The 11,759-nt window shown below is 40.3% G+C and overlaps 1 protein-coding gene across 1 annotated transcript; it reads right to left on the reverse strand.

Annotated features, from left to right (window-relative positions):
• Positions 1-507: 507 nt before the first annotated feature.
• Positions 508-830, reverse strand: LOC113903964 (protein PET100 homolog, mitochondrial-like). Its single transcript, XM_027560630.1, has one exon. It carries the CDS (start codon positions 796-798, stop codon positions 535-537), a length of 264 nt encoding a protein of 87 aa, XP_027416431.1. The 5' UTR covers positions 799-830; the 3' UTR covers positions 508-534.
• Positions 831-11,759: the final 10,929 nt, after the last annotated feature.

Raw genomic sequence — 11,759 nt, forward strand, 5'->3', positions numbered from 1 at the left:
GCAGACTGTTCAGTGAGTTTTGCTGATTCAAAGCGTATTTAAGATTAGTCATCTACATAGAAAAACTTGAAATGCTCTGAAATCTTATACCTCACCTACAGAAGAAAGTAGAAAGTGATCTTTCCAAATTTGACAGAGACCTTATTTATGGAGCACTGCAATAAAGTGTGGTAATGCTGAAATAGAAATTTTAAGCTCTCAGTAATGGTCCCATCACTTCATGGGAAATAGATGGGGAAACAGTGGAAACAGTGTCAGACTTTATTTTCTGGGCTCCAAAATCACTGCAGATGGTGACTGCAGCCATGAAATTAAAAGGCGCTTACTCCTTGGAAGGAAAGTTATGACCAACCTAGATAGCATATTCAAAAGCAGAGACATTACTTTGCCAACAAAGGTCCGTCTAGTCAAGGCTATGGTTTTTCCTGTGGTCATGTATGGATGTGAGAGTTGGACTGTGAAGAAGGCTGAGCACCGGAGAATTGATGCTTTTGTTTTTTTTTAAAAAACAAAGAACCGTGTGTGTGTTATTCTTCAGGGCAGGCTGGAATTCCGGCACGGAGAGACCTCAGGGGCTCTGCTGGGCACACGAGGGAGTTTCTCCTGCCGCTGCTTCCGTCTCCTCTCTTTGAATTCTTCTAGCTCCCGGCGCTGGTCCTCCTTCTCAGGGGGCCACAGCTCCCTCTTGCGCTGTATGACATAGTCCTCAAACCACTCGGCCTGATTGGCAATCCAGAACATAGCCACAGGGAAGGTGAGGTAGATGGTCATCCGAAACACCTCAAGCTTCACCCCCATGTTTCTGCTCTTAGGCTTCACAGCCGCTTCCGCCCAAAAAACGAATTGATGCTTTTGAACTGTGGCGTTGGAGAAGACTCTTGAGAGTCCCTTGGACTGCAAGGAGATCCAACCAGTCCATTCTGAAGGAGATCAGCCCTGGGATTTCTTTGAAAGGAATGATGCTACAGTTGAAACTCCAGTACTTTGGCCACCTCATGCGAAGAGCTGACTCATTGGAAAAAACTCTGATGCTGGGAGGGATTGGGGGCAGGAGGAGAAGGGGACAACACAGGATGAGATGGCTGGATGGCATCACTGACTTGATGGACGTGAGTCTGAGTGAACTCCAGGAGTTGGTGATGGACAGGGAGGCCTGGCGTGCTGCGATTCATGGGGTCGCAGAGAGTCGGACACGACTGAGCGACTGATCTGATCTGAATGATCCTCTGCTCGCTAGAGGAAAAGCTAGATTATCCACTGTCTTTATGAAGAAATATTCCAAAAATTGTTTTCATGTGAAGAGGTGATCAGAGAGTATGGAGCTAAAAACATGGAAAATTAGGCAAGTGTGTGAACATACCAGTAAAAGCAGTACATCATTTTTCTGAGTTTTATAAAGTTTGTAGTGTTTTTCAGTATTAAAATTTATTTCATGTGTGATTTTTTAAAAAAACTTGTTTAATTGGAGGCTAATTACTTTACAATATTGTAGTGGTTTTGCCATATATTGATGTTAATCAGCCATGGGTGTACATGTGTCTTCCATCTTGAACCTCCCCCACCACCTACCTCCCCTTCCCATCCCTCAGATTGTCCCAGTGTACTGGCTTTGAGTCCCCTGATTCATGTATTGAACTTGGATTGGCGATCTATTTCACATATGGTAATATATATGTTTCAATGCTATTCTCTCAAATCATCCCACCCTGGCCTTCTCCCAAGTCCAAAAGTCTGTTCTTTACATCTGTGTCTCTTTTGCTGTCTAGCATATAGGGTCATCATTACCATCTTTCTAAATTCCATATATATGTGTTAATATCCTGTATTGGTGTTTTTCTTTCTGACTTACTTCACTCTCTATAATAGGCTCCAGTTCCATCCATCTCATTAGAACTGATTCAAATGCGTTCTTTTTAATAGCTGACTAATATTCCATTGTGTATATGTACCACAGCTTCACGTGTGATTTCTGTGCTCATTCTAAACACATGTTTATTTTCCCTATGATTTTGTATTCATAGCTTTGTATGCCTTTTCTTTAAATATGGCCTCGCACTTTGGATAAGCCTTGGACCCTATAAGACCTGGATTTCTCTCTGACTTAGATGGTGGCTGTGAAATGGAGAAAAGTGGAGAGATTTAGGGTGGGTTTTGAAGGCAGAATAAATGCTTTAAGATAATTTTATTCAAAGGTAAATGTATTAAAATGAGAAATAAAGTAACACCTCTAAACAACTTGGGTCTGGTTAACTAGGATTTGAATCTAGGTATTAGGTTAGAATGCATCTGTTCATTGTCATAGTTGAATCTTCAGTTTCCTTAGGTGGGTTTTGAGGATTCAGTTAGATGACACTGACAAAATGCTTCATGTGGTATCTGACATGTTGACTGTGCTTATGTGTTGCTGTTTTTAAGATGATGGGAGGTTTACTCTTTATATATATGTATATATATATATATTTAGAAGATATTTATTTTTCTGTCTACTTCCCAATCTCTCTGCAAGAGTCAGCCCATTCTGCTTAGAGCTTTCTGATTTTTTTGAGGGACAAGGGAATCCCTCTTCATTGCTCCTTGCTGCTGCTGCTGCTGCTAAGTTGCTTCAGTCATGTCCAACTCTTTGAGACCCCATGGACTGGAATGTAACCTGCCAGGCTCCTCTGTCCATGATATTCTCCAGCCAAGATTACTGAAGTGGATTGCCATTTCCTACTTCAGGGGATGTTCCTGATCCAAGGATAGAACCTGAATCTCCTGTGGCTCCTGCATTGCAGGCAGATTCTTTACCACTGAGACACCAGGGAAGCCCTCATTGCTCCTTACTTGGCACTTATCAGCCAGCCAGCACCCAGTGTGAGGAGTGGTGCTCAGAAACAGTGGAGCCCTTTATCTGACTGGTCTGTGGAACATCAGTGGCAGAATTACTTGGGGATACCTGGACATGGGGCAGAAACTGTACTTGCTTCAGTGGGGAGTGTTGGCGGAACCTTCACATTTTTAAGAGGCAGAAAAAGAGAATCATACATTTTCTAATGATGTAAGAACAAGGTAAACTCTTAGAACTCCAGAGCAATTCTAAAATAATCTGAAATATCTAGTTGAGATTAATTTAGGCAGATTTAAAATGATAAATGAGGTGGGATGGGTCTAATTCTCAAAGATTCTACATAGCAAGAATATTCTGAAAATGATTTGTTACTGAAACCCCATATGCCTGACGACTCTTTTGAGATCCCTCTGGACTTCTCAATTACTTCTGTAAAACTTATCTTGTCACAGTTAAGTGGGAATAATGACTTTTATCTCTTTGGGAACTAAAATTGCATTAATGTTTTTATTTTCTAAGTGTTAATCATAACTAGTTCCTGCTTTATCCTAACCCTCCCTTTGTAAAGAAACTTTTATTTCTAATTCTGAGATGAGAGAATTGAAGTCTTTTGGATATACAGATACATGCTTAAATGCACTCACAGGCTGTTTTGTCTTGAGGGGTTCTAAACATGAGGTGTTTTGTTACGTTCGGTTCTGTGTCTGGGTAGCCAAAACTACAACTTCTGTTCTTCCAGGTCACCACATCCTTAATTGATCATAATAAATCCTTTAGGCCCCCAGGAGTTTGCCAGAAGAGATAGCATTTACTCTTGTTTGTTCTTTCTTTTGCTGGTATTCTGCATATATGGACTTCTAAATTAGGATGTGCCTGGTGGAGATTTCAGTTTTAACTTGAATTCTGCACCTTCATTACTTCTTCTCTACCTCTTCCTCAGTGAGTGGAACAGTTTATTTATTTATTTTTTTTTCTATAGCAGATCCCCATTCCACACTACCAGAGCTTTAGTTCAGCTCTGGGGAGAAATGTATACCAACAGTGACTTCTTTCCTTTTAGGTCTCCTGAGTGTGGCACTTGAAATTATATAAGATATAGGTGAGTGGAAGAGAGAGGGGGATTGTAAGAAAAGAGAGATGATTCAAAACTAAAGAAGGATTCAGTCAGGATTGAGGTTTTGGGTGGTAAAATTGAGTTTTTTCTTTCTGTATAATTCTGTTTAAAATATATGATGATGCCCTCCAAGTCTATCCATGTTGCTGCAAATGGCAAACATTTTTTATGGCTTAGTAGTAGTCCACTGCATGTGTGTGTGTGTGTGTGTGTGTTTCCATGATTATTCATTCATCTGTTGATGGACTTTTAAGTTGCTTCCATATATTGACAATTGTATGTAATGCTGCTATGAGCATTTATCTTTTCAAATTATTGGGTTTTGTTTTTTTTTTTTTTGGATATATGCTCAGGAGTGGAATTGCTAGGTCATGTGGAAGTTCTATTTTTAGTCATATGGAAATTCTATTTTTAGTTTTTTTGAGAAACCTCCATATTGTTTTATGTGGAATCTAAATAACATAACAAACTAAGGAATATAACAAAATAGAAGCAGACTCACAAACATAAGAAATAAACTAGTGGTTACCAGTGGAGCAAGGGGTGGGGCAGTGTAGGGGGTTGGGATATGGGAGACATGAACTATTGGGTATGAGAAAGGTTCAAGGATATAATACAGGGAATATGGCTAATATTTTGTAATAAGTGTAAATGAAAAAATAACCTTGAAAATTATATAAAAATAAAATAAATAGAATCAACAACAGATTTGAAAGCAAAGAATATGATGAGATCAAATGACAAGATTTTATAGCCTTAAGAATTAAACATTTCTCATTCAGATTTTATGGAAGACAAGACAGTTATCTTAGGAAGTGAATGGTTAACTGCTGTCTTTAAGCTGAAGTACCATTTAGTTTGTGAACCAATTCTGTATGAGCCTTTTATTTCTTATAACTAAACAGAATAATTTTTACTCCAGATTTCTAGTGAGATTATGTTTTTTCTTCTTCCCATGCCCCTCTCTAAAAATAAATACATTTACATGTCTATGTAAATATTATTTTTACATGCCTTTACAAATATGCTTGTACTCACATAAAACATGTGATTTTTCTTTAGTGTGATATCAATATTTTGTAACTACAATTGAAAAAACCCCAACAGGATCACAGAGTGTTGTCCTTCTTTATAAAGAATCAGTAGACCTACTCTGGTAACTCTGTCTGCAGTCTCCATACTGGCCCATGAGGACATGAGGGAAGTCAGAAGTCTAGATCCCAGGGACAAATGGCTTGCCTTTCACTCTGATAGTCTTGGTTCGCAGTGGTCACTTTGGGTGAATGCAGAAGCGACAGGAGGGAATTCTGGAATCAACTCCTCAAACTTTGTATCACTTCCTCCACAGGAAACAGCAGAAGATATCCTTTCTCACTGCTTCTCCTCTGATAAAATGCCCAGTGTGAGATTAATATTTCAGTCTCTTAACCACAATAGGAAGAGGGCGGGATGGCTTGATTATTGCATAGCTCATCATTTGTTTCTGCTTCTGGCTCTGCCTCCCTCTGCCCCCTCTTGCCAACCTCCTCAGGACCAGCTTCTCCTTCCAAACGTTTTTGAGTCAGACCTATTTATTGAAGAACATGCCCAGAAATCTGATCCTGTAATTACTCCTAAAACTATCAAACATGTTCGTCCTACACCCTCTTTTAGCAGCTGTTCGAGGTAGAAGCAGTGACTGGCCTTTGATTAAGCATTAAGGTTTTTTGTTTGTTTGTTTGTTTGTTTAAATGAACAAAAATATGTATTTCCTTTCCACATCATCAGTAACTTGGTTGGGTTTCAAAGTGAAGGCTGCTCCATGACTCCTGTGACTGCATTTGAACAATTACGAGCTGTCTCCACCTTAACATTTTATCCATTAGTCACTGTTGAACCTTTGTCGTTACTTGTTAGTCTCTGAGAAAACGTACACTTCAGTTCATGGTGTCTACTCATTTTCTCCATCACTGTGATAAGATTTTCCTTATTCATGGCCAATCTGGCAGAATGGAAACACTGGGATTGGGAAATCTCACTGACATTGCTTCCCTGTGACTCCAGTCAAGATGAAAATGGAAAGTGAAAATCTGGATGATTATAAATGATGAGATATTTTTTCAAATATCTGGAGATTGACATCATAGTCCCCAAATTCTCAAATTCATGGTCCAGTAAGTCTAATTGAGTGAAAAATGTGACTGGCTTCTGTAGGACTGCCTATTTTTACTTTTGCCAGTTAAAAAAGGACCAAACTCTGCTTGCTTTTGCAGTCACTTTATAAATGAGAAGATCCATATGTATCAAAAAAGGGTCATATCTAAGATTAAAAGAGAATTCTTTTAAATGAATCCATTATACTTCGCTGAAAACACACCGCCTATTTTTCTCATTTCACGTCAGAACTGTGAGAACACTGTTTTCTAGCTCAACCTGTCTGAGACTTAATTTGGGGACATAGCTCAGCTTTTGTCTGGATGCCTTATATTTTGACAATACAGACCACAGATGTGTATCAGTGTAGGAGTTTAGATGATGTGTTTTCCCCCTTTTATCAGCACATAGGGATAGTTGCTTTCTATCTGGAGAATTCTGCCTAATGGGTACAGACTCTTGTAGATGGCTTTTAACTTCATGTTATTTTTCTGGGAGGAAAACTCCACTGTGCCTGTGGGCTTAGTGAAGATTTCTCATAGTGAAACGGGATCAATCTTACACTTATATGGAGTAGGCAGTGGCTTATATGGCCTGATTTGTGGAGTGCTGAGAAAGCTTGGAAATAACTCTTCCACTCAGTTGCTACACAGCCTGAAACCCCCAAATATGGATATTTATTCTTTTGGACTCCCTGAAGGTTCCTCTTGTCTCTTCTTGCCCACCTACACTCTCCGCGTAAGACATCACCATCATTCTAAAGGCTTTATATATCATTGTTATGCTGACAACCTGTTTTAAAATGTACCCAGTATTTTTTTTTATTACATATATGGTCAGGTCAGTAGATGAGAAGACAATGGGCGTTAGAACATTGTTTGTCACTCATTGTTCCCAAGAGAAAGGGCGTGTCGTTGTTACCTGGAAAGGTTACCTGGAGAGCACCGGGTCAGTCAGGAGGCAGAAGAAGCAAGGGAAACGTGTAGGCAGAGGGCTTTTTTGTGGTTTTCCTAGGAAGGACTGGAGGAGGCAGGAAGGCAACTTAGCAGGCTTATGATTGGATAGTTTGAATAATTTAGGTGGGCTCTGAGCTTTAGAGGTGGGCCCTAGTTGCCTGGTACCTAAATGTGGGTTGATTAGGGCAGAGAATGGTGGGTTTTTATGTATTCATTTTTGGCTTCCTTAGGTCTTAGCTGCAGCCTGCAGGATCTTTGTTGTGGCGTGCAGATTCTCCAGTGGTGGCATCTGGGCTCTCTCGTGGTGCGTGCGGGGTCTGTAGCTTGCTGCAGGCAGGCCCGGAAGTTGCTCTGCGGGCTTAGTTGCCCCATAGCATGTGCTATCTTAGTTCCCTGGCCAGGGATTGAACCCATGTCCGCTGCATCAGAAAGTGGATTCCTAACCACTGGACCACCGGGGAAGTCCTGGTGATGGTGGTTTGATACATGAGCGCCTGATAAGGAGGTCACTGGGGTGTGAGCTCTTGATTACTTGGTCTGCGTATGAAAGATGTGCTCACAGGGGAGATGTTAGGTAGCTGTCTGTAGGATTGCCTCGCCCTGGGAGGGCAGTCTGTCCCTGGTCAGTGAAGCCTCAGATGGCAGATCATCAAGAGTACAGAAAATAAGAAAACATAGTTCATACACACAATCCCCTGCGTTGGGATTTGCTACCCAGACCTCCTTTTCATGCATATTCATCTATCCAGCTGCTGCTTGGCATCATCACTTAGATGCCGTAGGGCATTTCAGAATTAACCTGCCTAAAACAAAGTATACCCATCTATCTGTAAACCTGGCCCTTCCAGGCTTCACCGTCTCAGTAAATACTGCCTCTAAAAATAAAGCTAGAAACCTGGATAGCGCCTTTTGTCCCCTTTGCGTCCCATGTCCAATCCATCTGCCGCTGCTTTCATTTTTAGTTCTAGAATATATATCACATTTATACATCTCTCGCCATAGCCACTGCTGCAGTGCTAGTCTAAAGCAATACTTCTTATTTCAATATGGAGATGATACAATCGACAATCAAAAAGACCACACTTAAAGAAACAGAAAAATCAACAAGTGAATATAAAAGCTACAAACTATACGTCCTCTACTTTTCGATTTTCTCATTCTCCTCAATCTTTTGCCATCACTGTCCTGCAACACAGGACACTACCTATTATCCAGTCTGTGCTAAAGTAAACTTTTCAAAATATTAAGCAGAGTATATCACTCCCTTACTTAAAAATCTTTGGGTTGTAAGATTTCACTCATGCTCAGAATGAGGCCCAGTTCCTGACCTTGGGCTGGAGTTCCTGCAGGATGTGACCTCACTCTAAGCTTTCTAACTTCTTTTCATGCCATCTTCACCCTCACTCACTACTCTTCGAAGCTTTTTTGTTTCTAGAATATTCTAAACTCTTTCCTACCTCAGGAATTTGGCAGTCACTGTTAAACTGTATGTGAAAGTTTTTTTTTCCCTAGACTTTGTGTACATCTGGTTTCTTCTTGTCCTTTAGCTGTGGGCTTAACAATCATCTCCTTAAAGCAGACTTCCCTGTCATCCTCTCTAACCACAGTCTGCTTCTCTGTCCTCCACACCAATCATAACATCAGGTTCTTTATGTTATAGTGTTGTATTGATGGTTGGTTGTCTAGTCACTGTTAGTTCATTGTTTACGGTGTCTTTTCTGCATGAATGCAGCCTCCAGGAGGTCTGGCAGTCACATGTCCTGGTGAGTATTTCCTAGATGAATGAATTATTTAGACAGACCATGTCTTTTCTTATGATTCTTCTTCTTTTCAACTTTATTGATATATGATTGGCATTTAAAATTAAGTTTAAGATATACAACATGATAGTTTTATATAGGCATATACTGTGAAAAGATTACCACAATAAGGTTGGTTAATACATCTACCATTGCAGATAATTACCACTGTGTGTGTGTCTGTGTGTGTATATATGGTGAGGGCATGTAAGATTTACTCCTTAGCCACTTTCAAGCATACAGTATAACATTCTGTAAAGTAGATCCCCAGAACTTACTCATCTTAGAAGTAGAAGTTTGTAACCTTTGACTACCATCACATCTCCCCACCCACCAGCCCCTGACAACCACCAATCTACTGTTTCTACGAGTTTATGATTCTTCTTTTAAACATCAAGGCACAAATGTTAAGACATGAAAGCCTACTGAAAATTAATATATCAGTTTGTTTTCCTCCTGGTTGTCTGAAAATAGTACAAACTCAGGGAGTAAAAGGGAGAGAAAAGAATGATGACTAGATTTATGTAAAAGGTATGAGAAAAGAAATTGGCATCAAAATGGATGGTTTTGTGGGTTTTAGGTTTTAATTTGTTTCTTTTCCATTTTCTAAAGAACTTACTATGTGCCAGGTGGTGCTAACTATTTTTAACAAATACATACTCATCACAATAACTCTAGAAAGTAGATATATTATTATTATGATAAGATATATGAGGGCCATTTGTAAGATGGCAACTTTCATTTGGTTTCCAGTTTTATGTTATTTAAACACACTTTGTAAAAATAGGAGAAAGAGGGTGTGGGTTCTGGAGCCATGCAGGCTTGGGTTTTCACTTCTCATGGCACCATCACTTGCAGTGTGACCTTGAATATATTACCTAACCTCCTTAAAAACTGTTTTCTTCATGTAAATAATGGGAAAAGCAGCAGTGCTTACCCGCAGAGTTGTGGTGCTCACTAATTTAGATTAAATGGTGGGTATAAAATTATTGTAACACAGTGTCTGGCACAGAGAAATGCTCCGAAAATATTAGTTATGATGACCGCCCTCAGTTTTGTAACATTTAGGAGCAGCGCATAAATAACAAAATGTTCTGTGCTTGGTGTAAGGGAACAAGATGTCCCAGTTTAGGAACATCATAAAACTATAGCAGAAATGTCTATACTTAAATGTCTTTGAAGCAACTGTTCATACACTAATGGCTATATTTATATTAGAACAAAATAAACGGAAAAGCTGACAAGGTATCACGTAAAACATATACAAATTGTAGCTCAGGGTGTAATTTCTGAATATATAATGAATACATTAATAAGAACTAATGGGTCAACCTCATTTGTAATGACATTTAAAGAGAAAGACTCTTCTCCATTTCTGTTTTTTGGTGAAATTTTAATAATATCATTTTGGTGCTGCCGCTGCCAAGTCACTTCAGTCGTGTCCGACTCTGTGCGACCCCATAGACGGCAGCCCACCAGGCTTCTCTGTCCCTGGGATTCTCCAGGCAAGAACACTGGAGTGGGTTGCCGTTTCCTTCTCCAATGCATGAAAGTGGAAAGTGAAAGTGAAGTCACTCAGTCGTGTCTGACTCTTAGCAACCCCATGGACTGCAGCCCACCAGGCTCCTCCATCCATGGGATTTTCCGGGCAACAGTACTGGAGTGGGGTGCCATTGCCTTCTCCCATCATTTTGGTACTAGAGTCAAAAAAGCTTTGAGTCATTCTCTCACCTCCCTTCAGTTGCCCCCGCTGCCTGCCATGGTGCAGGTCATACAGAATTGCTCTTCTATCTCCTAAGTTTTTGTCCAAACTTGTTTTATGGGAGCTCAGATGATGTGGCTCCTACCCCTCCTTTGGGAGCCAGCTCCATGGCTCAGTAGCTTGCTCAGTTGGCACGGATTATCGAATATGGTGTCTTCATGTTCTCTTTCATACTACCCTGTTACTTTTAACTAACGTGTTCTGCATTATCCAAAGCAATTCACTTCTTTTCTTGATGTTTGCAGCCTTCAGGTATTAGTGGACTGTTATCACAACCCCCCCCCACCTCCGCTGCAACTCCCCCCCTCCCTCTGCCCTGCTTTAATCATCACTTAGCCAGGTTTTACATATTTAGTTCTTTTTATCTTTCCCCACAAGTTCATCCCCCCAGGCCTGTAATCATTTTGTTATTCTTCTTTGAGACCTTTCCAGTTTGTCTGCCTGTGTCTGGAATTGAGGTTCCCCAAAATGACTGCATCACTACAAATATATTCGCTAGCAGAGTCCTCTGGAGTCCCAGAGCTGTTTGCTTAGAGGGATGATAGAGCATTGAGCCAGCCTCAAAATGAGATGGCACGTTGAAAGCATGTGTTGTTGAATTCTGCTTTCTATTTGCTTGTCAACATGACTAATCTCCTTCCTAGATTTCAAGTTTCTTAGGAGGAAAATACATGCACAATTGACTTCTCTTGAATGGGTAAGCGTCTTCAACCTTGACTGCACATTGGCGTTTACCAGTGATCTTTAGAAAATACTCATGCCTGACCCCCATCCCCAGGCACTCTAAGTACCTTGGGATGGGATGGGATAGGAGCGGGCCATCAGAATTTTTTAAAACTCCCCAGGTGATTCTAATGTGTAACAAAGTTTGAGAATCACAGCCCTCAACAACACATGCTTAGTAAACATTTGGCAGGTGAATGAAAAAATAAATGCTGTAGTATTAGGCGGGCCAAGAAGTTCGTTCAGGTTTTTCCATAACAGCTTACAGAAAAACCCGAGCAAACTTCTTGGCCCACCCAATACTTATCTTTTCCTCAACTCATATCTCAAAGTATCTCCAGGGATCATTGTCTCACAGCTTCCTGCTACTATTATTTATGTGTACTTTATATTGGTACTTCAAACTTTTCCAGGTCACTACTCATTGAATGATTTTTTGGCCAGA

Source organism: Bos indicus x Bos taurus, chromosome 14, assembly GCF_003369695.1.
Source record: "Bos indicus x Bos taurus breed Angus x Brahman F1 hybrid chromosome 14, Bos_hybrid_MaternalHap_v2.0, whole genome shotgun sequence".
Taxonomy (NCBI): domain Eukaryota; kingdom Metazoa; phylum Chordata; class Mammalia; order Artiodactyla; family Bovidae; genus Bos; species Bos indicus x Bos taurus.